The sequence below is a fragment of the Antechinus flavipes genome, chromosome 5, assembly GCF_016432865.1.
Source record: "Antechinus flavipes isolate AdamAnt ecotype Samford, QLD, Australia chromosome 5, AdamAnt_v2, whole genome shotgun sequence".
NCBI lineage: Eukaryota > Metazoa > Chordata > Mammalia > Dasyuromorphia > Dasyuridae > Antechinus > Antechinus flavipes.
The window spans coordinates 286,329,304-286,356,485 of record NC_067402.1 but is presented as its reverse complement, the minus strand read 5'-3'; the positions used below and the strand labels follow the sequence as shown (position 1 = coordinate 286,356,485).

Genomic DNA, 27,182 nt, shown 5'->3' with positions numbered 1-27,182 from the left:
TTGCGCCCAACGGCCTCTTAGGTCCCGTCCAGGGCTAAACCTAGAATCCTGTGACTCGGCATTTCTAAGGTCATGGGCAGCTCAAGAACAGGGGAGGGGGAGAGGATCCCAGCCTAGTCGGGTCGCCCCTCACATTTTCATAGAGCACCAAATTCTCAGCTCCAGTATCCGCAGGGTCCGTGGAGGCCAGTCCCTTCATTTTACAGATGGGAAGCTTAAAGCCCACCAGGTATAGTGACTTAGATAGGCAGGAGGTCTATAGGTGACCTCCCTGGGGGGCCGACCCCTGACCTCTATCCCTTTGTGCCTCCCAGAGCTGCAGGATTTTGTCCACCTCTCTCGGTCCCGGAAACCCAACTTCATCCTGAGCTCCATGAGGGACGAGCGGAGAACGTAAGCGGGGCAGAGTGGGAGGTGGGCGCCCCTGTGTCCCCCCGAGATCCCCAGGGGCCCCGGCATGGGCTGTCCCGCTTTGCTCCCTTCTTGATCTTGTTCCTTCCGGCCTGTGGCCAGCCCCACACATGGGGGCTCCAGAACCCCCGGCTGTCCCCAGGGGGACAGAACAGCCACAGGTGGGGGAGCACAGGCCTTAGGTGTTTCCTGGCAGAGGAGAAGGAATGATCTTCATCCAGCACATGGGAGCTTGGGATGGGTGGGGGGCGTGGGAGTGTGTGCTCGTGGGTGAACGTGAACGCCAGCCCAGAGTCACGGAGAGGACCAGAGGAATGGGGCTTTATCGGGGAGACAGCGGGCAGCCGTGGCTGCCTCCTGAGCAGGGGAGCGATAGATGAGATGGATCTTGGGAAGATTGTGCTGGGGTTGGTGCACAGAATGCGGGGCGCTGATAAGTTGTTGTTCCTTATCTCCAGGGAGGGCTTGAGCTTAGAAAGGGCCTCTGGGATACAGACCGAAGCGGGTGCCTGATGTGGTGCAGGGTGGGAAGGGAAGGTCAGCACGTCTGCCAGAGGGAGCACTGGGGGAGCCCCGAGGGCCGTCTGAAGTGTTTGAAGGACCCCCGATGGGGGGAATGAGCCGGACCCTGCTCGGCCCCGGCTGCTGGCCCAGTGTCCCTGGAGAGCTGCCAGCGGGTCAGTGGGAGGCAGCCCTCAGGCCCGGGCTGGAGCTGTGTCCCCTCTGAGCGTGTGCTCCCAGCCCTGCCCCAGGACGGGGATCTTCCCGGCTTCCTGCCCCTCAGCCAGAGCCAGGAGGCCTGAGCTAGACTCCTTCTCCGGGCCTTCGCCCCCCCTGCGCCCCATAAAATGGGCCCCAAGGGTCCTTCCCATGAAGCAGAGAAAAGGGCCGGGGGAGGAGACATGGAGGCCTCTGCTTTCCCAGTGTGGCCAGGCCCTGGCCTAGAGGCTTCTGGGGGAAGGCTCAGAGCCATGCCTAGGGTAGGGAGGCTGAGTCAGGTCCCTGCCCCCCCAGTCACCTCTGCCTCTTCTGTTAGCTTGAAAGCAGTGAGGGTGGGCTGAACTCGCCTCCTCCCCCCTCCCCCCGACTTGCCCAGTAGGCCGTGCTGCTGCCCTTCTCATTCATGTCTGTCTCACAGCCCCCCTCCCATTTCACTGCTTCTCTGGGGTCGGGGGCCGCTCACCTCCAGCCTGTCTGGGCCCCCCAGTCCCAGAGAGGACTGGTTCACTCGTGTACTCACCCAGCCAGTCCCACTGGCTGTGAACCGCCTGAGCCCACACAGGAGGAAGCGTCTGTGGCAGAGCTCGAACCCAGATCCTTCGACTCTGGTCCCGGCTCTCCGCTGAAGCCCCCTGCCCCTTCTTTCCCACGTCCTCCCTGCTTTGTGCCGAGAAGGCCCCCCCGGAGGGGCCGGGGAGCCCGGGGCCTCAGTCTCCCTCTCATTTCCATCCTCTCCCCCCAAGCCACGACCACCTGCTGTGTCTGGACGGCGGCGGTGTGAAAGGGCTCGTCCTCATCCAGCTGCTCATGGCCATCGAGAAGGCCGCGGGCATCCCCACCAAGGACCTCTTCGACTGGGTGGCCGGGACCAGCACGGGCGGGATCCTGGCTCTGGCCATCCAGCACGGTGAGGGGCCGGGAACGGTTCCTCCAGCAGCCTCGGGGAGCCCCTCCTGGGCCAGGGGAGCGCGCCGGGGCGGGAGAGGGGGCCTCCGGGGAGAGAGGGAGACTCGGCCCCTCTGGGACTCGGTGAATCATGGAGCGGGAGGGGGCGGCCACAGTCACACAGCCAGTCCGTGGCCCCCCTGGGGCCCAGGGAAGACGCCCAGGGGTAAGACCCCCCCCCAGCTGCTTCCTCCGTCTTCCCAAGTCCCGGCCGGAGGCGGCTGCTGACGCCCCGACCTTCGGTCCTAGGCAAGTCCATGGCCTACATGCGGGGCCTCTACTTCCGCATGAAGGACGAGGTGTTCCGCGGCTCCAGGCCTTACGAGTCAGCCCCGCTGGAGGAGTTCCTGAAGAGGGAATTTGGGGAGCACACCAAGATGACGGACATCAAGAGACCCAAGTAAGTCCCGCCCCCGGCTGGGGAGGGCACCTTGGCCCCTGCCCTGCCTCCTGCTAGATGGTCTTAAAGCTGCCTTCCTCCCTCCTCCCTTTCTGGGAGCACTTGGTGCCCCTTTGGAGAATTGGTTTCTTTGGAAGCCTCGATTACAGGGACCCTCTCATCTCGGGGGTCTCTCGGGCCCACGGGGGCTGGGTTCAATTCAGACCCGTCATCCTGAGCTTGAGCCAGACAGATCGGGGGCCGGGGAAGGGGAGCACGTGCATCTGTGTGGGCCCAGGGTGGCCCTCCTGCAACATGAGACCCCGGGGGGCACAGAGAGCTTGCTGGGGCCCAGGGCTCGCCCTCCGGAAGCTTCTGATCCAGTCAGAAAGACAGAAGACTTTGGGCAAGGGATTGATTGAGGGCTTCTCATCATGGAAATGAGCATGGGGCACGGAGAACTGAACTCTGCCAGCCCTGACACCCCCCCCCCCCGTCCTGAGCCCCCTCCCAGCCGTGACCTCCTCTTACATCCCAACGAGTCCTCGCCCAGCACCGCGTGGTGTGGTTGGCTCCTGCTGCCCGAAGCGCTCCCACGGCGAGGGATCTTCCAGCGGGCTCTGGAGGGGGGTCTCCCCGGGGTGTCCGGCCGGTGCCCGCGCTGAATGCTCTATGTGGCTCCCCGCCCCCAGGGTGATGCTGACGGGGACCCTGTCTGACCGCCAGCCTGCCGAGCTTCACCTCTTCCGCAATTACGATGCCCCCGAGACCAGAAATGAGCCTCGTTTTGCACAGAACCCCAACTTACGACCGCTCACCCAGCCCCAAGGTAACGAAGGGCCCCCGGCCCAGCCGGGGAGAGGAGGACAGAGGGGTAGTGGGCAGCCCCAGCCCGGAGGGCCCCCACCGTGGCGATCTCAACTTCCCTTCGACCCAGGGCCGGGTGTCCTCGTCCCGCAGGCCTGATGTCCCCTCCAGCCTGGAGTCCGGTGGTCTCCCCAAGACTCGCACGCACTCTGACCCTGAGATCAACCCCTGGGGCGATCTCACTGGGGGGCTGCTCTCCCTCCCTCAGACCAGCTGGTGTGGAGGGCGGCCCGCAGCAGTGGAGCGGCCCCTACCTACTTCCGGCCCATCGGGCGCTTCCTGGACGGAGGGCTGCTGGCCAACAACCCGACGCTGGACGCCATGACTGAGATCCACGAGTATAATCAAGACATGATCCGCAAGGTGAGCCCCCGGCCCGGCCGGCCTGGCCAGCCCAGGGTGAACAGACCCCTGCTGCTCTGCGCCAGTCTTGGGGGCTGTTCTGGGCCCAGGAGGGCAGGGTGACCGGGGTCACGGCCAGGTGGCTGCCGCAGAGGAGGGTGTGAGCGCTGCCTCTGCGGGCCCCTCATTTCTCCAGGCTGAGCCCGTTCCTGTCTCCCCCAGGGCCAAGGTCACAAGGTGAAGAAGCTCTCGTTGGTGGTCTCCCTGGGCACTGGGAAGGCCCCCCAGGTGCCGGTGAGCTGCGTGGACGTCTTCCGCCCCAGCAACCCCTGGGAACTGGCCCGCACCGTCTTTGGAGCCAGGGAGCTGGGCAAGATGGTGGTGGACTGTGTGAGTGCGGGCCTGAGCGGGGGAGGGGGTGCCCCTGACCTGGGCAAGACAGACGCCTCTGGCTTCCCCTCCCCCACCCAAGCCCCTCGTGAGGGGAGAGTCTGAGGCAGCTCCTGGGCTCCCCGAGGGGAGGACTCACCCAGGCCCTCTCCTGCAGTGCACAGATCCCGACGGAAGGGCTGTGGACCGGGCCCGAGCGTGGTGCGAGATGGTCGACATCCACTACTTCAGGTACTTCGGCCCCTCTCTCTCCTCCCCCTGCTCTGGCCTTTCACCCTCCTGGGAGCCCCGGGGCATCGGGCCCTGCCCCGGGGTGGTGGGGGGGGAGGTGGAGACGAAGCTTCCCCCCACGGTGACCTCCCCCCTTACCCGCACAGACTGAACCCCCAGCTGGGCACGGACATCATGCTGGACGAGGTCAGTGACACGGTCCTGGTGAACGCCCTCTGGGAGACGGAGGTCTACATCTACGAACAGCGAGATCAGTTGCAGAAGCTGGTCCAGCAGCTCCTCACCCCCTGAGGCCCACCCCCCACCCCGCCTCACCTCCCCTCGACCCCGCCTGCCCGGAGGGACGGCCCGGGACGGGCGCCTGGGGGGGCTTCCTCTCCCACCCCCCTCCGGGGCTTCAGGGTGTTCCCAGCTGAAGCTTCGGAGCCCCCAGCTCGGAGCCTTCTCTTCTTGCCGTTACTGCCTTAAAGTGTTGACCAGAGCCACCCACGTCCTCGTGCCTCGTCTCCCCTGACCCTGCCCCCTCCCCCCAGAATCGCCCCTTGCTGAGCTGGGCTCCCGGAGTGGGGATTTCCTGGCAGGATCCCAGCCTTCTTCTCGTTAGGACCCTGAATGGGGGGCTGGGGACCTGGGGGGAGAGAAGCGAGAGGCGGCTCTGGACATGCCCCGGAAGCAGACTCTGCCTCCTATCTGGATAAACTGCTGGCGTGGAGCCCAGCTGGCACCCCCACCCCCACCCACCCCTTCTGAACGGTTCCCTGGCTCGACCCTGGCGCCCAGGCCGCCAACCACCATCAGTCCCTCACCCTGATAGAAAATCCGCCCGGCCCAGAGGGAGGAGGCTCCCAGCCGACCTGTCCCAGCCCAGGGCACTCCCCAAGGCCATACCTTGTCGGTCGCTCCCCTTCTCCCTCCCTCCCTCCACTGTCTGGGTTAAGTTATTTTGGACAAGAAAATGTCATAAGCTGCTGCTCTGGGCCCGGCTCTTGGTGCCCCCCACAAGAAGGGGGTGCTGGGAGGCCACGAGCCCCCTACCTCCACCTCTCTCCGAGAGGGAATCCACAAAGCAAAATAAATGGCTTGGACTGACCCCCCCCCCGCTTGTGTTGTGTGAGTTCTGGGGGTGGGGGGCCTCGTGGAGAGTGAGAAGACTGGATACTGGTACTGGCGTTCGGACCCAGAGCCGTTACGGGAATCCGCCAAGGAAGCCCCGCCTTTAGTTGTCCCCCGCGTCCGCCTCCTAGCACTGAGGGGACATCGAGTGAAGGAAGTGGGACAGGATGAGAAAGGAGGCCTGAGGGAGCTTTGCCAGAAAAGGGGGGAGGCTCGTGGACCTCTTTCCCTCAAAACTCCAGTGAAAAGGAGGGCCGGGGGTTTCTCTGAGGGGTCTCCAAGCCCCAGGTCGGTGATCGCTCCCAGACTGGGGTCAAGAGGACCTTGAAGGACACGGGGTTCCTCTGGGAAATGGAGCCGCCCTTGCAGCAGGGACTCCTTGGGGTGGGTGGGCAGGCCCCAGTGAAGAGATGAACCTGAGAAAGAAATAGCATTTATAAGGAAATGGGGAGGAGGGCCAGGAAACAGCGCCCCGGGCATCAGGTGAGCCCGGAATGCATCTTCGGTGCCCAGGAAAGGTGCCCCGGGGGGCTGTGGCGGGCTCCCTTGGACTCCCAGGGCATCCCGGGGTCATCCGGGACTTAGGGCTGGAAGGACCTTGGAGATGAAGTCCAAACCACTCCCTTTAGCAGGCAACTGAGACCCAGAGAGGGGGCATGCTTTCCCGGGACCCCCTGGGTAAGGACTTGGGACAGCTCCAAGGGGGACAAGGAAGACAAGGGGGCCAAGGGACCAGGCCCTCCAGGGGGCTGAGGGGGACGAGGGGGCCAAGGGACCAGGCCCTCCCGGGGGCCGGCTCGGGGTGTGGCAGTTGGGAGACAATTGGAGGGAGGGGTTCACTGGGCCTGGGAATGCAGCCAAAGGGAACCCCACCAGGTGGCCTTTGGGTCTCCCCGGCCCTCGGCAATCATAGCTGGGAGATGATAGGAGACGCAGCTTGCCGAGCCTGCCCTGAAGGGCTGAATAATTCAAAGGGAAGGTCACACGAGCCCCCCCACGTCCCAGGCTTCCTCCCCCTGCCCCACCCGGCATCTGGTTACCACCCCGGATCAGATTCTGCCATCCCAGCCGGTGAATAATTAACCTGCCCGCGGGCCCCGTCCCCACCCCAGGCGGCCCTTGGGAGGCCTCAGGTGCCGTGAGGACACTGTTGGGCCGAAGCCTGGGTCCAGTCTGGGAACGGGAGCTCTCCGGGCGCTCCCAGTGCTCTTCCTTCCCGCAGCGCCTTCCTCCCCGCTTCCGAGCCCGAGATGGAGCAGTTCTACCGGTCCACGATGGCCATCTACAAGGTGAGCGGTCCCTCGGGCCCACGCCGGGAGGCGGACGTCCAGCCAGCCCGCTCAGGCCGTCACTCCCGGGGGGCGACTCAGACTTCAAGGGCCTCCCGGGGAAAGCAAGTCAGGGGCGGGCGAACCCCCTCCGCAGAGGGCACCAACACAGGCCGAGTGGGGGCTCCCAGATGGGCCGGGTCTGGAAGAGGGAGCCAGCCTGGGAAGACCAGAACAGGAATGGCCTGAGGAGGGCGGCCAGTCAGGGAGGGCGGCCACTGAAAGCCCCCACGTCTGGGTGCCCAGGAGGATTCTCCTCCCGGCAGGGTGGGACTCAGTGACCTTGAGGGGCCCCTCAGACAGCATCCCCAAGGGAGGGGAACTCAGGTCATCCCTCAGGATTCAGCCTGCAATTGTCACCCATTCTCCAGCCCAAAGGCAGCAGAGTTAATTCCCCTCCAAAACCTGGAAAAGAGATCACCTTCTCCCACTTGGTTCCTTTCTCACGTGTCTCTTGGGACTGAATCAGCTCCTCCGGGTGGGCCGCAGGGGTCCTTCCCGTGTGGAGGGCCTTTCCCTGGCTTGGAAGGTGGAGGAGACCCCCACGCTGTCCTCCAAGGGCCGGGGATGGAACCAGCTGGGAACAGAGTAAGGGCTTAATTCACAGCGAGGGAGCCCCTTACTCAGAGCCCTCCAGGGCATTCAGCGGGCCCTCCCAGCTGGCACTGTGACCCTTGTCAAGTCATCTCAGGCCTGTGGCCCTCAGTTTCTCATCAGTGAAATGGGGCTATGGAGTAATCCCCAGCTCACAGGGACGTTGGAAGGAAGTATGATACAAGAGTGGGGCTCTCTCTCATGGAAGTGATGATCTTTCTCCTCCCTGGGGGAGGGGGCGGGCGTGAGGGGCCAAGCCCTTCCCACTTTCGTTGGGGGAGGAGCTGGGTAACTTCCTTAAGGGCCGGGGGTCCCCAGGAGTGGCTCCCACCCGAGTTTTAAGCATCCCCGGGCGGCCACCGGCAGCCTCCTGTCCAGGGGAGGGATGGTGTCCTGTTGCCCCACAGAGCTATATTTAGCAAAGCCTAGGAAGGCCCCAAGGTCTGATTATCAGCAAGATGGGGCTGGAGGGGGGCCTAGAGGAAGCCCCCCAACCCTGCTGACAGAGGGAGGCGGGATCCCACTTCCTCCCTCCCCAACAATAGAACGAAGGCACAGGGAGGCAGGTTTCAGAAAACTGGGATAGGCTGTCCTGGGAGGGAGGGAGTACAGGGACTATTGACCACTAGGAAAGGAGGCTGCATGATGGGAGACGGGGTTTGGTAACTGTCCGGGAGCCTGGGACCCTCAGCCCCCAGTCAGATTAGCTGCGGGCCCATCTCCGGCCGCGGGAGGCTGCCCAGGGGCTCCAGAGCTCCGGGAGACGGAGGGAGAGTGGGCTCAGCCGTTTAACTTGTCATCCTGTCCCGTCCCTCACCTGGCCCCAGAGCATCATGGAGCAGTTTAACCCGGCCCTGGAGAATCTCGTCTACCTGGGCAACAACTACCTCCGTGCCTTCCACGGTGAGTGGGGACGCTTGTCCGCTGCACCCCCGACCCCTCGGTCCCGGGGGAGTGGGAGAATAAAAGAGCCAGCCTGGGAGATCACTCTCGTCTTCCCCGACACCCTCTGGCCGTGGGAGCCGGCCAAGTCCGAGCCTCGGTTTACCCTTATCCCTTAAATAGAAATGGTGGTGATAATTACCTATCATCATCATTATTATTTATCCTTACATATTATCATTATTATTACTATCTAAAATTGCTTATTATGATCATATCACTATTATTGTTTACCATTGCTCATCATCATGACTATTATTTATCATTGCATATTATTACCACAGATAATTATGATCATTATCATTACTATTATTACTATTATTTATCGTCACTACTATTATTTCTTATTATATATTGTCATGATTACAATTATTTATAATTACTTATGATCATTATATGTTATCATTATTACTATTATTTATTACTACTTTTCAGTGTTGTTACTATTATTATCTATTATTACTTATCATCATTATTAGTATTATTATTCAATATGACTTAATGTTGTTACTATTATTTATCATTACATATTGTCATCATTATTTATTATTACATATCACTATTATTTATAATTCATTACTATTATTGTTTATTATTATCATCATTACCAACATTTATTATATATTATCATTATTACTACTTATTACTATGTGTTGATTTATTATTACTATTATTATCCTTATTACTATGATTTATCATTAATTTATCATTATCATTATTTGCTATTATCATGATGATGATGATGATTGTTCACTTATTGTCATCCTTATTGCTATTATTTATTATTAATTATCATTACTATTATGTGTTACTTATTACTATTATTTATTGCTACTTATTATTACTATCATCATTTTTATTATTACCATTAGAGTATTGTTATTATTGTTGCTGTTATTTATTATTATTTATTATCATTGCTATTATTTATCATTACTATTACCATTGTTGCTACCTGTTTTATTATTGGTCCTTACCGTTGCTCTTAACGACCCGTCCCCACAGCGTGAGACTCTCCCGAGCACTTTCCCGGCCCTCTGGGAGTAACAAACCAGACTGATGATGAGTCTGTTCCGCAGCCCCCTCCCCCGTGCCCCCGCAGTGATTCCCCCTCCCCCTCCACGTGTTCCCCCGCACCCGTAGGTGCTCATGGGAGAGAGACCAGGGCTGGTGTTTGGGGGGTGGGCCCGAGGCCGGCTGCGTTGGGGTCCGGACCGAAGTCTGGATTTCATTCGTTCAGCGTTTCTCAGGCACCTTCTGCTTTGAGAGCCCGGGTCTGGGCCCTGGGGGGTCCGGGGTCAGCGCCCCTGCGCTTGTAGGAAGGGAGGAAAGTGCACGTGCAGAGCCCCATAATGCAAGGGAATTGAGGGGCTTGAGGAGAGTCCAGGGACCCTCCTTTAGGAAGGCGTGGGGACCCTTGGAGGCGAGCCTGAGCTGGGGGAGGAGGCGGGGGAGGAGGGCTCGGAGGCCGGGCCGAGTCGCAGGCCCAGAATTCTCTCCCTCCCGGACAGCGCTGTCGGAAGCGGCCGAGGTCTACTTCAGAGCCATCCAGAAGATCGGGGAGCAAGCCTTGCAGAGCTCCACCTCCCAGCTCTTGGGTAGGAGACCACCCCGGGCCCCTGCCTCCCACAGGCCAGACCCGAGGGCCCATCCAGATAGATAAGGAGGCTCAGATTGGGCCCCGCCAACATTGTGTAAGCCCTCTCCAATAGCCTCCCGAAGCACAAGGATCATGAGTCCCATTGTACAGATGAGAAAACTGAGGTTCAGTGGGGGGAGATTTGTCCATAACCATCCCGTGAGTATTGGAGGCACGTTTGAAACCCGGGTCCCGGGGCCACGGCTGTTGGTTCAAGAACGGACTCTGGGACCGTCTGGGACCTCTGGTAGGGTGGGCCCGGAGGTGGGAGACCCGGCCCTGGAGGCCGGGGCTCAGAGCTTACCTCCCATGCCGCCTGGGTGACGGGCCACGGCCTCTCGGGCCTCGGTTCTTCAGCCAAAGAATTGAGGGCTTGGGGGAGAATTTAGGACGTCTTAAATTTTTCCACTGGCGGCCCCTTTTTGCCTGAGAAATTTTTACAGGCCCCGGGTATAAAAAACAGGCATGTAGATCGAACATTGCTGATGTTAAGTCATGACTTGGTGACCCTCCCCAAGGGGGAGACCCCCCGGGGATCGTGACCCCCCAGTTTCAGAGCCGAGCCTTCCAGTTTCAGATCCAGGATCCCGTGACCCTGGGCGAGTCACCGCTGCTTGGGGGGCCTCAGTTTTCCCATCTATAAAAAGTGGCAATCCCCACATTCCTTATCTCACAGGGATTGGGGGGGGGTTGTATGAAGAGTCAGGAGCTGGTGTTAGCGGCCCAGTGACCTGCAGGGGCAAGAGAGGGGTGGGGAGGGGCTTCTGGGGCAAGGATCGGTGCCCAGAGTAACCCCGGCAGCCATTGCTCTCGTGCTGTGGGCCGCCCTGCCAAGGGGACCCCAGTAACTCACCCACACGGGCCCGGGGGCTGGGGGCTCGGGCCAGCACACCTGCCCGTCACAATCTCCGTTTCCTCCCCGTCCTCAAGGTGAGATCCTGGTCCAGATGTCGGACACCCAGCGGCACCTGAACAACGACCTGGAAGTGGTGGTGAGTCTCAGGCCGGGGAGCGTGTGCTGAGGGTCTGCCATCCCCGGCCCCAGGCCCGCCCCCACGTTCCCTGTCTGGGCAATGTTGGCCGAGTCAGGGCTTCCTCAGTTTCCCCATCAGTAAAAACGTACGGATTGAGCTCCCTTCCAGACAAGTGCCAGTTCCCATTTCTCTTCTGCCCTCTGGGCCCAAAGGGACAAGACCAATCCTGGTCTGCCCATCCCCGCAAACCCTCCAAGCGAGCCGGCACATCCCCCTTCTCTTCCCCAGAATACAGTCTCACATTTTCCAGCCAATCCTTACATGGTCCGGCCTTCAAATCCATCCCGGGCGCCTTTCAGTGACCGGTCCATGTCCTTCCCCAACGAGATCCCCGCTCCGGATGCCATCAGAACAGAGTAGGGGTCTCCCCTCCCCGATTCTGGACGCCCTTCCTCCAGCACTTTATAACAAATTTAAGTGCTGACACACGTCACCTCGTTGGGCCCTAACAACAACCCTGGGAGGGATTATCACCTTTTTACCATTGGGGAAACTGAGGCAGGCTGCGAAGGGAAGCGGATCTCCTGCTTTATCCATAGCATCATCTAGCTATATGTCATATACATCATCCATGGCATGGATCAAGACTAGGATGGAGACTTGTAATGGGGCTCGGGCTGTGGGACCCTCTCCCTGAGGAGTTCCTGCGGCCTTCCTCGGCCCTCTGTGAGGGGCCCCCTTCCTGCCACTACCGCGGCCGGACTCCTCCCTCTGGTCCTGCGCTCCCCCAGGAAAGACCAGGCTTGGTTTGTTCAGAAGGGCTTTCCTAACCCATGGTGGGCAAAAGTCAGCACGCTGATAGGATCTTAGACCATGTGGTGAAAAGGCCTGAGAACTAGGAGGAAATGTTGCTAGTATCATTTATTGTTACTGTAAAATGGGATAGTAATATAAAATTTTAATAATAAACAGCATCCATAGAAATGGATAAATTAGCAAATTTAGTTAAGTAAATTTATTCACAGATTAGTGAATAAATTAGTAAGTTAATAGTAACTTGTGTACAGTATTAGCTGCTATTATTATTATAATTTATAACATAGTCCCTCCCCCGCCAAGTTTGAGAATCAAGCAGCATTCATATAAATTGATGTATTAATTAGTAGAGTTAGTTAATTTGTAGTAGATCTGTGAATAGATTAGTAAGTTAATAGTAAGTTGTGTATGGGTAAATATTAGCTGCTATTATTATTATATACAGTCTAATTGTTATAATAATAGTCCCTCCCCCCAAGTTTGAGGATCAAACAGCATTCATAGAAATTGATACATTGATTAATAAATTTAGTTAATTACATTTATTCATAGATCAGTGATTAAGTTAATAGTAAAGTTAATTGAGTAAGTGAGTAAGTTAATAGTAAATTGTGTACAGGTAAATATTAGCTGCTATTATTATTAAATATTAGTATAATTGTTATAGTAATAGTTCCTCACTCCAAGTTTGAGAATAAACAGGATTCATAGAAATTGATACATTGATTAGTAAATTTAATTAATTACATTTATTCACAGATCAGTGATTAAATTAGTAAGTTAATAGTAAGTTGTATATGGATAAATATTAGCTATTATGATTATATATGGTATAATTGATATAATGAGTCCCTCCCCCCAAGTTTGAGGGGCAAACAGCATTCATAGAAGGGAATAAACTAAATTAGTAAATTCAGTTAATTACATCTATTCACAGATCAGTGATTAAATTAGTAAGTTAATAGTAAATTATGTACTTGTAAATATTAGCTATTATTATACATACTATAATTATTATAATGAGTCCCTCCCCCCAAGTTTGAGGATCAAACAGCATTCATAGAAATTGATAAATTAATGAGTAAATTTAGTTAATTAGTAACATGTAACTTCCCACACCGAGGCTACTGACTGCCAGGCCCGTTCATACCAATCTTTCCTGGATACTCATGGAGAGAGCCAAGATTAAGGTGCCAACAGCCTTTCTTTATTGGCAATCTCAGCAGGGGTGAGCAGGAAGCAAGAGCAGGTCTATGTATGTCTCTCTCTCTCTTTCTGTATCTCTGAATGTCTCTGCATCTCTCCGCATCCTTCTTTGCCTAAGGCACAGCTGCCATTTATATCTACTCTCTTCTGGGATTACCCCGCCCAGCTCGCTCAGCACTGCGTGGGTGGATCCGCAGAAGGGAGACACCTGGAGTCAGTGCTGCATCCTAAGGAAAGATCTAACACCTGGAAGCCACATCCTCCTGCCTCAGGGGCCGAGCCTCCTTCTGTCTCCTGGGTCCCCCTAGGCATCCCCTCTTCTCAGTGCCCTGGCCAGAGCGGGTCTACCTTGAGGCTACCTATTGCCAGGGCCACACATACTAATATTCCCCATATAGATATGGAGATGAGCTGATGTTAGAGTACCAAACAGCCTCTCTTTATCGGTGATCTCAGCAGGGTTAGCAGGAAGCAGGAGGAGTTATGTATGTCTCTCATCTCTCATCATCTCTCATCAACTTCTCATCATCTTTCATCAACCTCCCATCATCTCTCATCATCTCTCATCATCCTCTCATCATCTTCTTATCACCTCTCATCATCTTTCATCATCTCTCATCAACCTCTCATCATCTCTCATCATCTCTTATCATCTCTTATCATATCTTATCATCTCTTATCATCTCTCATCATCTCTCATCACCTCTCATCATCTCTCATCATCTTCTCATCATTCCTCATCATCTTATCACCTCTCATCATCTTTCATCAACCTCTCATCATCTCTCATCATCTTCTTATCACCTCTCATCATCTCTCATCAACCTCTCATCAACCTCTCAGCATCTCTCATCATCCTATCATCTCTCATCATCTCTTATCATCTCTTATCATCTCTCATCATCTCTCATCAACCTCTCATCAACCTCTCATCATCTCTCATCATCCTCTTATCATCTCTCATCATCTCTCATCAACCTCTCATCATCTCTCATCATCTTCTCATCATTCCTCATTATCTCTCATCATCTCTCATCATCTCTCATCATCTCTCATCATTTCTCATCAACTTCTCATTATTTCTCATCAACCTCTCATCTCTCATCATTCTCTCTCTCTCTCTCTCTGTCTCTGTCTGTCTCTGTCTCTCTGTGTCTGTCTGTCTATCTGTCTGTCTCCCTCTCTATCTGAGTCCTCTTCTTCCTCCTGGGCATCATCCATGGTGATTCTCAGAAAGAAAGTCTCTAGCAGTAACCAATCGGTGAATAAATTAGTAAATTAATAGTACAGGTTAATATTAGCCACTATTATTATTAATATTATATACAATACAATTGTTATAATAATAGTCCCTCCCCCCAAGTTTGAGGAGCAAACAGCATTCATAGAAATTGACAAATTAATTAGTAAATTCAATTAATTACATTTATTCACAGATCAGTGATTAAATTAATTGTAAATTGTTAACAGTAAATTGTGTACAGGTAAGTATTAGCTGCTATTATTATTATATATAGTCTAATTTTCATAATAATAGTCCCTCCCCCCAAATTTGAGGATCAAATGAGATAATAATTGTAATGTGATCAGCAAGCCTCAAAGTACTGTGTGATGCTCTTGTTCCCAATCCATGTAGCCTAATGGCTGTACCACCAGTGGCAGTGGAAGGAACTGGGGATTTTCCTCAGGGTGGGAGAAAGGCAGGTGAGTCTGTGGGGCTGTGAGGGCCAAGGTAGAAAGGGCACCCCCTTTGGGAGGGGAGGGTTGGGTCAGATGCCCTTCCATCTGGGCGTGAGGCCGGAGGCCAGAAAAACCGTTGCCTGCTGGGAGATAGCCCCGATTAGGACGGTCTTTGTGAGTCTTCCTTCCCTGTGGCTGAGGGTTAAGTTCCTGTTCCTTAGGGATTACCTAGAGCTGTGGGGTTGGCTGCCCATGTCCTACCAGGCAGCCAGCAGGAGATTTCCTGATTATCTGGGCTGGACAAGGATTTATAAACAAAACCTAACCTTGAATGGACGCCTTGTGCCCGGACGCCTTGTGCCCAGGCTTGTGGCTGGAAGGATCTCAGGGCTCTAGGCCCAAGGGAGGCCATTCCAGGAGCAGGTGCTGGCAGAAGCCGAGGCCTTCAAGTGGCCCCTGATATGAACTAACTGAGGATTTCTGCAGGAAGCAGGGGCCCCGAATGCCAGGGCTGGAAGGGACCTCAGCCTCCAGCTAGCCTATCCACGGACCAGATTCCCTTTGTCCTACACCTGCCAAGGGGTCACCAGCCTCTGTTTGCAGACCTCCAAGGCCAGGGAACTCACTCCTACTCAAAGCAGACCATTCCATGACTGGGCAGCTCACAACACTGAGCTGAAGTCTCTCTCGCAAACTCCTTCCCGCTTCCTAATCTAGGCACTCTGTCTCTTGCGCTTGATGCTCTTTAACTGCACGAGCCAGCACCTAGCTAGGATAGTGCCTGGCAGGCAGTAGGCACTTAATAAATGCTGATCGACTGAGTCTTCCTTTCTCCAGGCTACACATTTGGAATCAAGAAGACCTAGGTTTAAATTCGAACTTTTCCAGTTACTGCCCAGGTGACCTAGGACAAGTCCCGGGTCCGTTTCTTCTTCTGTAAAATGAACGTTGGATGCCATGGTCTCTGAGGTCCTGATGTCGCACAATCTCCAGACCCCTCACCATGTAATCCATGGCCACAACTGCTTCCCCCCAGGGAGGGAGAGAATACCCCTTAATAGGATAAAACAGCAACAATTACGGGGATATCAGTTGGCGTTACCTTTCCCAGCTTCCTCTCTGCTCTGGTCAGTATGTCGAGGAGCTGGGATTTTGTTGCTACTCCCTCCTCAAATGCAAATCACAATCCTTTTTTTTTTTAATTTGAGACTTGAGATATTCTTTGATCATTTCTCAAAGCCATGATTAATGAGCCCGTTCCACAGGTAGAGCTCACCTCCAACTCTCCTCCAGGTCACACGTCATTGACATGAAAATAGATTATTTCGCATTCAAAATTGGGAATTTCTCTCCATCCTATTGTCCTCCTCAATCTGTTTTTACACTATTCCTGTTACCTCACCCTCTCCCCTTATGCTTCTATTCCTTATTCTACCCCTTTAAAAATCCCTCATTTATCCTTTCCCCCACCTTCTTAAATCTTAATCTAGGGGCAGCTAGTTGAGTAGTGGATAGAGCACCAGCCCTGAAGTCAAGAGGACCTGAGTTCAAATCTGACCTCAGACACTTAATACTTCCTGGCTGTGTGACCCTGGGCAAGTCACTTAACCCCAATTGCCTCAGGGGAAAAAAAAATCTTACTCTATACACACTTCTAAAAATCCTTTCTTCATATTGTCCCCTCATCCTCTTGTTTCTTTAGAAGAATTTTAGACCCTCTTAATATCTATATTGTTTCTTTAACTCAGATGATAAAAGTAAGGTTCCAGCACTACCGGCCATCCCCTTTCTATCGGTTCCCTTTATATCAATTATTCCTTTTATTTTTAAAATAAATTTGGCTCAGATAACTTGCAATCCATAATCCAATCTCTAATTTACTAGAAAAATCTTAGCCGGTCGCCCGAGCTTTATGTGATTTGCCCAAAGTCAAATAGCTGGAGTCAGAGATGAGACTTGAATATAGATTTTCCTGACTATAAGCCCAGCGCTTGTTCCACTAGCCGCCATACTGCTTCTCGTTCTCTCTCTCTCTTTTTTTAAATAGTTTTTTATTTACAAGTATGGGTAAATCTCATTCTCTTTTCTCAATGTCAAAATCCCCAGCGTGGTCTCTCTCGCAGATTTTCCTCTGTTTGTGCCCAATCCTCCTTTGTGCCCTAAATTCTTCCTGGCAGGAAGCACCACGGGGACCCTGGCCACTCCCTGACGCTGAAACGCCCGCCCAGTGTCTCCAGCGACACCTTGCCACAAACAAGGCTTTGATTCCCATTTGGAATTGTGCCTAGGGAGTAAAGTTCTCAGGAATCAGGGAGGATCCAAGGCCACGGCCAGCTTTATGGCTCTTATGGCGCTAATGATCGTTAGGGTTGGGATTTGGGGGACAGTTACTTCCTCTTCTACTTCTCGGTTTCTTTGCCTGCAAAATGTTCTCTTACTGAATTTAATTTAATGTTCTCTTGTTTTAACATTCCCTGTTCTAAGGCTCCTCCTGGCTCCGACGGCCCCTGTTCTAAGGTCCCTTCTAATTTGGACGTTCCGTATCCCAAAGCAACCCCTCTTCCTGCTCCATCACGGTACTGTGAGAGCAAACAAGGGCCATGACCTTCTCCCTTTTCCAGGTGCACACTTTCCACGAAGACCTTCTGCAGCACATGGAGAAGAACACCAAGCTGGACATGCAGTTTATCAAAGTGAGCCCACCCCCAGCGCCTCCCTGATACCCACCCCGAATCTCCAAAGGGCTGGGTGGGCAGCCCCCTCCCCATCCTCAGTTTTCCCTCTAATCCGGGCACTCTATGGCCTTCTCCAACTCTGAGGGCTTCCCATTCTCCATTCCTCTCTCTGGGGAAAAGGGAGGAACTTTTTAGTGAAATCCTCCCCATCCCGATTCCTCAAAGGCATATAAACAAATTGACTTTTGCCCCCATTGTAGTGGAGTCCCCCTGGGATCACTGAGAACAATAATCAGAAAGACTTCTTGTTATAGTGGGAAAAAATCCAACAACACGAGACGATAGAGCTGGAATCAGGAGAAATCCTGGCTCTGACTTACTAGCTGTGTGATCTTCAGCAAGACTCTCTGAGTCTCGGTTTCCTCGTTTGTAAAATAGGAACAATAATGCCTTGAGAATCCAAGTTTACAGAGCTGTGTGATAGTCAGACAAAATCGAGTATCCGTCATCTTTGGTAAATCTTGAAGCTGTCCGACCTTATTTGGTGGTGTGCTTTGTAAAATACGCCACTTCATTTTTTTATATTTATATATTTTTATTATATATAATATATATATTTATTATATTTTTATAAAATACTTTCCCATATTGTGTCCCGTGGGTCTCAGTTTCCTCATCTGTAAAATGAGACAGTGGTACTAGATATGTCTAAAATAGGCCTAGGGTTGACTATTCCCATTTTTAGAGCCGAATATATGGAGAAGCAGAGGAAGTAATTCACCCATAAAATAATAGTTTTACCACCTCCGCTGCCCCTGAGACGGTCTCATCGCCATGGGCACCCTCTTTTCCTCCCCCCGCCCTGCTCCCCACTCTCCAGGACAGCCGCCAACACTATGAGATAGAATATCGCCATCGGGCCGCCAACCTGGAGAAATGCATGTCGGAGCTGTGGAGGATGGAGAGACAGAGAGATAAGAATGCACGGGACATGAAGGTGAGTGGGGTGGGCAGGGGGAGGGCCTGGATTCCCCGGGGGAGCCCAGCCCTCACCCCAGATTAAGGTCAGTTGTGTCCACAGCTCCCCCCTCACCCCTACCCTTCTAAGCAGCTCAGGAGATGACCAGAGGTGGGACCTGGCAGCAGGAAGACCTGAATTCAAATCCTGCTTTTAATATTCACTAACTGGGTCACTCTGGGAAATGTTTCCATTTCCTTATAAGTAAAATGAGGGGGCTTAGATCCAGAGGTCTCTAAAGTCCATTCCAGCTTTAAATCTTTGGTTCTTCCCAAGGGACCAGCTCCCTACTTACCAGCCCATCCATGTCGTTCTGCTAAAAAGTTCGTCCACAAAAACCATATACAGGCTCTAGAGCCAGAAAAGGCCTTGGGGTGAGGCTGATATTCAGGAAGAGTTCGGTAAATTAAAAAAACTCAGGGGTCTCACAGTCTGGCTGGATAGCTACCAGAAAAATCCTCCTTATAAGCAGACCTCTGTCAGGGAAGACTTCTAGATGGAAGAAGCACTTAATAATAATTATTATTCAGAATATCAAATGGTTTACAAAGCCATGTTATCTTACAATAAGTCTGGGAGGTAAGTCCTATTATTATTCCCATTTTACAGATCCTCATCTGTAAACTGAGGCTGACTTGATGCGAGTCACCCAGTAAATGTCCGAGGCTGGATTTAGGGAATGGAGAGGGACGGTGTGGGGAAAATTGAGGATTTTCTGGGGTTTTTTTTGGAGTTGGTCATTCCTCTCCTATGGAGGTGCTGGCGAGAGAATTAAGAGGATGGAGGAAATCAGAGGGAAATAAATGTAAGATCTTAAATTTAGGTTCAAGCAATCGATTTCATAAGCCCCAAATGGTGGGGGAGGGGTGGGAGAGGAGATGGGGCTGGACGGTATAGACAGATAAAGTGGTTAAGTGCGAAAGTCTCAGTTATAAAAACAAGCAAAGTTGTTCTTGCCTCCGGGGGCTGGCTTTCTAGTAGGCAAAGGACACAGCGGAAAGGGGGGAAGGGGACCCAGGTCACTTGAAAAAGGTCTGGGGGTGTGAGGGGAAGTAGGGAAGTACCCTCCCTGCTGCCGGTCGCCACAATCAGACCCTGTGCCCCATTCTGGGCGCCACGTTGTCAATGGGACCTGGATCCGAAGGAGAGTGTCCGGAGCCAGGCGATGGATCGGAGGCAGACTGGTGCTCACGCCACGGGGACCCTCTGGGATCGAGGAGGCCCAGGGGAGATGGGGCAGGGGCCCCACACATGTGGGGGGCCGAATCCCCCATGGATAGAACGAGGGGAACGGGCCGGGAACACCTCCCAAATTCAGAGTAGGACTGGCTGCCCATGCCTGCCGTGGGCCCGTCGCCGTTTGCCTTGATTTCCCCCCTAGATTTCAAACTTTCTGAAGCCTCTTTGCCTTGTACCTGATATATTATAGTGTTTAATAAACGCTTGGGAATTGTCGACCAGCGGGTCATCCCCGAGAGCTGGCAGGGAGCCACTGAGCGCGGCACAGGCCGTTGGTGATTCCGCGGCGCCCCGGCCCCATTTCTGGGGAGCCCCTCACTCCTCCCCCCTCTCCCTGCCCAGGAGAGCGTGAACAGGCTGCACGCCCAGATGCACGCCTTCGTCTCCGAGAGCCAGAAGGCGGCCGAGCTGGAGGAGAAGAGGCGCTACCGGTTCCTGGCCGAGAAGCACCTGCTCTTATCCAACACCTTCCTGCACTTCTTCGGCCGGGTGAGCCCAAGGCCTGCTGGGAGCTGGAGGGGTGGGGGGGGGTCCCTTTATTCCTTTTCAGTCTTAGAAATCCTAGGAGCAGACAGGTGGGAGTGTCCCCCAGTTCTGCTCCTCCATTTTACAGATGAGGAAACTGAGGGCTGGAAAACTTGTGTCAGAGCCCAAATCTGAGTTCAGGACTGTGATTCTAAGTCTAGTTGGCTGTCATTGGCTGGCTAGTAAATGCTGGAGCCAGGGCTTCAACCCATTCTGGATGCAGGGATCTTTGTAAGGAGCCAGGTCCCTCTCTCTCCCGGCTTCTTTCCCTTCTTACTTTCTTCATTCCCTCCTTTTTCACTCCCTCCTTTCCTTCCTTCCTTTCTCCTTCTCTTCTTTCCTCCCTCCCTCCTTCCTTCTCTCCTTCCTCCCTTTTTCCTTCCTTCTTTCCTCAAATAAACAGATATCGAGAGAGGTGTCAGGGAGGACTAGCACCTCTGATGTGAGGGTTTATGAAGCCCTTTCCAGGGCTGCTGATTCTCCCTCGATTCTCCCTCTCTTCTCTCTCTCTCTCTCTCTCTCTCTCTCTCTCTCTCTCTCTCTCTCTCTCTCTCTCTCTCTCTCTGTTTCTGTCTCTCTCTCTGTCTCTCTCTCTCCATCTCTCTGTCTCTCTGTCTCTCTCTCTCTGTCTTTCTCTGTCTCTCTCTCTCCATCTCTCTCTCTGTCTGTCTGTCTCTCTGTCTCTCTCTTTGTCTCTGTCTCTGTCTCTCTCCCCCCCTTTCTTTCCATCTGTATCTCTCACCCATCCGTCCAACCTTCTACCTATCTACCATCTGTCTGTCCATTTGTCCATCCCCCTGCCTGCCTGTCTGTCCATATGCATGTGTATAACATGTGCGCACACAGCTCAGAACAGGGGATGTCAGGGCTGGGAGGGGGCTTGGAACAGGGAAGGACCAGCACCTCTTAGGCTTAAAAATCAGCTAATTCTCTACCCTCGTTTTGCTGAGGCTCAGAAAGGGCTCCCGATTTACCGAAGGTCACACAGCGAGGACCGGTCCGAGCCAGGACTAAACCCTTCCCTTCCCCCAGGCCCGGAGCATCCTCCAGAGCAAAGTTATCTTGTGGAAGGAGCAGTCGGAAGCCAGCCGGAACCCCTCCCGTGCCCACTCCCCGGGCCTGCTGGGCCCCAGCCTTGGGTCAGCCTACCTCTCGGGCCGCCTGACCCCCACCCGCCTGGAGATGGTGAGCCCCTGGGAGCTACGGGCGCCACCTTTCTCACCCCCCCTGTACCCACCCCCTGTCCTCCCCCCCTCCCCCCTGGGACCTGAGGCCCCCATCCTGGACTATCCTCCCCCCTAGAACCTCAAGCTTCCGAGAGACCCTGTCCTCCCCCTACCTCCCCCCTGGGGTCTCCCCCCCACCTCCTCTGTGGCTTGGGAGGAGGCTGCTGAATCCCTATGGGGAGCCCTGGGACTGGCGGTGGGGGGCAGAATAGGGCGGGGGGCAGCCCTGCCTCTCCCCTCCCTTCCCCACCCTCCCCTGCCCATCTCCCCTCGCAGCCCCAGAGGTCTCTGGGAGACTTCAGCTCTCCCCGGAGCCGGCATAGCTCGGGCTCCTACGGCCAGGAGCCCGGCGAGGGGAGACCTTTGTCCCAACTGGAGCCGGATCGTATGCCCCTGCCCCGGACGCCGTCATCCAGTGAGTCACGGGACAGACCCCTCCCCACCCCACTAGCCCACATAGACCCTCCCTGGGGGAACCTTGTCTCCTCCCCAAAGAAGACTATTCAAATTGGGAAGGACCCTAGAATTTGGAGTGTTAGAACCCAGAGGGGCTTAGAACAGGGGATGTCAGTGCCGGGAGGGGGCTTAGAACAGGGGATGTCGGGGCTGGGGGGGGCTTAGAACGGGGGTGTCAGAGCTGGGAGGGAGCTTAGAACAGGAGATGTCAGGGCCGGGAGGGGGCTTAGAACAGGGGATGTCAGGGCCGGGAGGGGGCTTAGAACAGGGGATGTCAGGGCTGGGAGGGGGCTTAGAACGGGGGTGTCAGGGCTGGGAGACTCCCTTAGGGACCCCATGCTATCCATTGGGGCACCCCAAAGACAGACCCCCCCAAGGGCCAGACCCTCCCCCAGGGGTCCTAGCACCCCACTCACTGCCCGTCCCAGCAGTCCTACAGCTCGCGGCCTCCTCCCTGGGCCCAGTCTGAGCAGCCGCTGGCCAGTGAGGGCTGGGCCAGTGGCCGCCTGGGAGGGAGGGCGCTGGGCCCGGATTGACGTGGGGGCTGTCCCCCGCTGTCCCCCTCCCCTGCACAGCCTCCCTGTACGCCGGCAGCGCCCCGCGGTCCCGCTCCAACTCGTTCGGGGAGCGCCAGGGCAGCGGCAGGGGCCCCCGGCGAGCTCAGGCCTTGGTCTCCCACTCGGACAACGCCAACCGAACCTTGCTGCCCTTCTCCGCCGGCGACGTCGTCCAGGTGCTGGTGCCCGAAGCCCAGAATGGCTGGCTCTACGGCAAGCTGGAGGGGTCGTCCGCGTGAGTGGGGGACGGGCTTTGAGAGGTCCGGGGTCTCCGCTCTTCGGCCGGGAGGAAGCTCCGGGACCACCGAGCCCCCACCTTCACCCTTACAGGGAGGGAAGTCGAGGCACAAACAGCGGCAGACAGTGTCGCACACAGCGTAACCTCATCACTTTCTGGGGGCCTCAGTTTCCCCATCTGGAAAATGTGGGGGATGAGCCTCCCTCGCGGGAGCTCCCAGGTGGCCCCCAGGCGTGCTAGAGGGGTCCGGGGCAGGTCTGGCAGCCTCTGATCCAGCTCCGTCTGCCCCCAGGAGCGGCTGGTTCCCCGAGGCCTACGTGAAGCTCCTGGAAGATCTGCCCGTGGCTGAGGTGCCCTCCAGGTGAGAGTGGCAAGGAAGCCGGCCCCGCCCCCGCCAGCTCCCCACGGCAAGGTCAACCCGGCCAGCCCTCTGCCTCCAGCCAGGCAGCACCTCTCCTCGGAGCGCTTTTGGGGGGGCCGGTCCCAACCTCTGCTCCCTTCCGGCTCAGGGCCTACCCACTGCGGGGCACTCACAGCCTGGACAACCTCCTGGACCACCCCGTGAGCACCTCGGCGGCCTCCGAGTACTGGGACGGCCATTCCCGGCCCCACACCCCCAGCAGGACGACCAGCCGGGCGACGAGCCGAGCCCCCTCTCCCCCCCCGCCCCCCGCCAGCAGCCGCCGGAGCAGCGTGGGCAGCATGGGGATAGCCAGTGACGGCAAGGTGAGCGCTCTGGCCCGGGCCTGCCGCCGACCGGCCCGTCTGGGCTCCCCGCTGGCGGGGCCCCTGCTGTAAGGGAGAAACTGAGGCACAGGGAAGTGACAAGAAGGGTCTGAAGCAAGATGGGAACCCCAGGGCTCTTTCTATGGACTGCACTGTCGCCCTCCCAGCCCCGACATCCCCTGTTCTAGGCTCCCTCCCAGCCCCGACATCCCCTGTTCTAGGCTCCCTCCCAGCCCCAACATCCCCTGTTCTAGGCTCCCTCCCGGCCCCGACACCCCCTGTTCTAGGCTCCCTCCCGGCCCCGACACCCCCTGTTCTAGGCTCCCTCCCAGCCCCGACACCCCCTGTTCTAGGCTCCCTCCAGCCCCGACACCCCCTGTTCTAGGCTCCCTCCCGGCCCCAACACCCCCTGTTCTAAGCTCCCTCCCAGCCCCGACATCCCCTGTTCTAGGCTCCCTCCCAGCCCCGACATCCCCTGTTCTAAGCTCCCTCCCAGCTCCGACATCCCCTGTTCTAGGCTCCCTCCCGGCCCCAACACCCCCTGTTCTAAGCTCCCTCCCGGCTCCGACATCCCCTGTTCTAGGCTGCCTCCCAGCCCCGACATCCCCTGTTCTAAGCTCCCTCCCAGCTCTGACATCCCCTTTTCTAAGCTCCCTCCCGGCCCCGACATCCCCTGTTCTAGGCTCCCTCCCAGCTCCGACATCCCCTGTTCTAAGCCCCCTCCCAGCCCTGTGATCCTTGAATTCCGAGTCAGGGCTTTGGTTCTCAGCTGGGTGACTCAGTCCCCTCCTCTATTAGAGACAGAAGGAACGACGCCTGTTTTATCCCCAGCTCCCAGAGTGCTTTGGGGAACGCAGGGCCTGGTGTTGCTCCAGGCCTTTCTCTGTTCCCTCCTCTCATGGACTCTGTGATCAAGACTCCTTTGGACAGATCAGTTTTCTTCCTCCCTTTCTCCTCCCTCCCTCCCTCCCTCTCCCTCTTTCCCTCCTTCTTTTCCTCCTTTTCTCTCTCTTCCTTTCTCTCTCAATATTACATATTTTCACATTTTTAATTTCCGATGGTACTCCCCAAACACATGTAAACTCTTTCCAACGTTTACCTCCCTAACACTGCTCCGAGCATTTCTCCCTCCCCGTGTCTCCCCCCTCCCCGAGGCAGCCCGCAGTCTGTGTAACGCGGACCACCCTCCCAGACAGACCTCCATATTTGTCACGTTACACAAGAAAAACCAGGCCCAGGGGAACAAACAAACCGGGGAGGTGGCGAGGTCCGCTCCCCTCGGCCCCCGACCGGACGTAGGCGGTCTCTCCCTCCCACGGCCGTTGGAAGGGGCCCGAGCCGTCTCCCGGATGGGAAGAGAGCCGTCTCATTGCTGTGCAGTGGTTCTGCTCACTTCCCTCGGCCTCAGTTCCTGCAGAGCTCCCCGAGCTTTCCAGCCAGATCCATTTTCAAACTTCTGGGGCAGAGAACGCCTTGTCGTTCAGCGGAAATGCCGGACAGGCCGGGAAGCCGGGCTCAAACCCTGCCTGAGACACTGAGTCACTCCGGCCAAGTCGCTCATTTCCTGCCTCAGTTTCCTCTTCTGTTAGCTGGGGAGCGCGTTAGCACCCGCCTCGGAGCCGTGAGGAGGTTCATAAAGCACCATGGACGCTAGTCTTGTTATTTAGCTGTTAGTGGGGGAGGGAAGACAGACAGAGGCCGGCTCCTGCTCGGCAGCCCCTGCCCCACCCTGACTGATCCTTCCTTACAGAAGCAGACGGCCTGGGAGCAGCAGCCCCCCGAGCTCTTCCCCCGGTGAGTGAGACGGGGCAGCCAGGGCCGGGCGGGGGGCGGCGGGCAGCATTCCCCCTCGCCCAGGGACAGACCCAGAAGATGCTGGAGCCCAGGCCTGTAGCACGCTGCCTGGTGGCCATATGTGGGGGGCTCCCCCTCCCCTTTTGAAGGAGTGAGCCGAACTACCCCAAACCCTCAGTGAGTCTGGGGGAGCCCTGGGATTACAGGGGGTCGCCGTTATTCCCGCTCTCCCCCTCACTCGTGTTTTCTCCACTCAGAGGCACCAACCCCTTTGCCACGGTGAAGCTTCGTCCCACCGTCACCAACGACCGCTCGGCCCCCCTCATCCGCTGAGGGTCCCCTGCCCTGGGGAGCGTCTCCCACGTGCAGACCCAGCCTCTCCCAGCATGCAGCAGAAGCCCCAGAAAGCACCTGGAAACCTCCGGTGTCCAAGCCGAAGATCTCGGGGATATGGGGGTCCAGGGCACGAGCCCTCTGCCCACCCTCTCCCCAGCCGGGGCAGATTCTGAAGCAAGGGAGACCGCGCTCCCCAACGAAACAGGGTGACCCCGGGGTCAGGGTGCCCGGCCAGCAGGGCCCAGCAAGGGGGAGAGTCAGCGGGGGCCATCTTCAACCGCCCCCTCGTCCATCCAACCATCAACCCATCCATCTGTCCAGCCATCCACCAGCCATCCGATCCAACCACCCAGCCATCCACCCCCGTCCGATCCAACCACCTGTCCATCTGTCCAGCCGTCTGTCCGCTCCAACCACCCAGCCATCCACCCCCGTCCGATCCAACCACCTGTCCATCTGTCCAGCCGTCCGTCCGCTCCAACCACCCAGCCATCCACCACCCGTCCGTCCGCTCCAACCATCTGTCCACTGTCCATTTATCCGTTCGTCCGACCATCCACATCCATCCATCCGACCGTCCCCCCCCCCTCCCCCAGGGGCCAGCTGCAGCACGAGGCGGCCCCCTCCCTTTGCTGCTGCTTCCTCTCCCATCATCCCCCCCGGAGGCCCGAGGAGCTCCCCTCCCCTCCCCTCCCCAGTCTGTTTGATTGTGTAAGTGGGGAGGAATTAAAGCAGGTGGAGCAGACAAAGCCGAGCCCTCTGTGTGCTTGTGGGGATGGGGCTGGGGGTCTTGGGGAGTGACCAGGCCCCGGGCCCCGACAGAGGCGGGAACCGTGTCTCCTTCCTGGGAAGTTTTCTCGGGCCGAGCCGAACGCTGCCGCGGCGTCCCCGGCCCCCAACCCTCGGGCAGGGGACCGGCCGCTCCAGCAGAGTCTGAGCTGGGCCGCGCCCACACCCCGGGGGGCCGGAGCCTGTGACAAAGCCGGGGTTGTTCCAGAGCGCCCCCCCCCCCGACCCCCCGACCCCCGGGCCCCCGGGACTGGGCTGCCAAGGAACGCCCCGAGCCAGCCTGGGCCAGCCCCTGCCCCAGGCCCCCGCAGCAGGAATGCGCAAGGGCTGGGGGCTAAAGCGCTTAGGGGATTAGGGGCCCTCCCAGGGTCAGCCGCTGAAAGGGACCTCAGGGAACCGTTCCATCTCCCGGCTTTTCAGAGGAGGAAACTGAGGCACAAAAAGACAGCTCGTCCCGGGTGACAGAGGCCCTGAGCCCAGACTGGGACGGGGGTCCGTGGCGCTGGGTGCCAGGGTTCTTCCCCCTCACCGGGGAGACCTCAGACATTCGGCCGTGTGAGCGAGGCCCTTTACGCCGCCTGCCTCGGTTTACCCGTCTGGGCATGAGCTACAGTATCTGTGCCCCCCAGCCCCCAAAGCGCCTCCGACAGCATCTGGCCTGGGCCGCGGCGGTGACGGGCTGTTCCTGGCTCCGGTTCCCTCCCCCCGCGCGGGTCCCATTGGGGTGGGCCCCCCCCCCCCAGACACAGCCAGGTCGCCAGGCAGAGCCAGGGCGGGGGAGGGGCCGTTTAAAGCTCCCGGAGCCGCTAATCCCCGGGGCGCAGTGGGCTGTGGGGCGCCCGGAGGGTCCGAGCCCAGCGCAGCCGAATGGCCCGGGGAGCCTGACCCAGAGGGGCTCCCGGAGGGGGAACAGCCAGAGAAGGCCAGGTCAGCGGCCCCCAGACCCAGCACGGCCCCGCGGGCATTCCCGGCTGGGGGAGGCTCAGGCAGCCGGGGGGCCGAGGGGCAGCGCAGGCGACACAAGGG

At 56.6% G+C, this 27,182-nt stretch overlaps 2 protein-coding genes across 7 annotated transcripts in view; both read left to right on the top strand.

Moving 5' to 3' along the window:
• PLA2G6 (phospholipase A2 group VI) overlaps positions 1–5,375 on the top strand; it is a 47,393-nt gene extending 42,018 nt beyond the window's left edge. For all 6 annotated transcript variants that reach the window (XM_051961932.1, XM_051961933.1, XM_051961934.1 and 3 more), the window contains 8 exons: positions 315–393; positions 1,875–2,038; positions 2,326–2,476; positions 3,148–3,284; positions 3,531–3,685; positions 3,887–4,054; positions 4,212–4,285; positions 4,432–5,375. In XM_051961932.1, the coding sequence (XP_051817892.1) occupies positions 315–393; positions 1,875–2,038; positions 2,326–2,476; positions 3,148–3,284; positions 3,531–3,685; positions 3,887–4,054; positions 4,212–4,285; positions 4,432–4,576 (1,073 nt within the window). In that variant the 3' untranslated portion in view covers positions 4,577–5,375. The remainder of the gene's footprint in view (positions 1–314; positions 394–1,874; positions 2,039–2,325; positions 2,477–3,147; positions 3,285–3,530; positions 3,686–3,886; positions 4,055–4,211; positions 4,286–4,431) is intronic.
• Positions 5,376–6,151: 776 nt separating this feature from the next.
• Positions 6,152–26,116, top strand: BAIAP2L2 (BAR/IMD domain containing adaptor protein 2 like 2). Its single transcript, XM_051961940.1, has 14 exons — positions 6,152–6,687; positions 8,148–8,223; positions 9,774–9,860; positions 10,832–10,893; positions 17,199–17,270; positions 18,133–18,249; positions 19,852–19,998; positions 21,067–21,219; positions 21,537–21,675; positions 22,292–22,508; positions 22,804–22,872; positions 23,021–23,237; positions 24,988–25,031; positions 25,289–26,116. Exons 1-14 carry the CDS (start codon positions 6,649–6,651, stop codon positions 25,362–25,364), a joined length of 1,515 nt encoding a protein of 504 aa, XP_051817900.1. The 5' UTR covers positions 6,152–6,648; the 3' UTR covers positions 25,365–26,116.
• The last annotated feature ends 1,066 nt before the right edge of the window (positions 26,117–27,182 follow it).

Excerpts from the sequence above, each read along its gene's own strand:
- BAIAP2L2 (XM_051961940.1), top strand. The coding sequence starts at position 6,649 with ATGGAGCAGTTCTACCGGTCCACGATGGCCATCTACAAG. Across the intron at positions 17,271-18,132 it reads TGGACATGCAGTTTATCAAA|GACAGCCGCCAACACTATGA; the intron begins GTGAGCCCACCC and ends CCCACTCTCCAG. Across the intron at positions 21,220-21,536 it reads CCCCCACCCGCCTGGAGATG|CCCCAGAGGTCTCTGGGAGA; the intron begins GTGAGCCCCTGG and ends CTCCCCTCGCAG.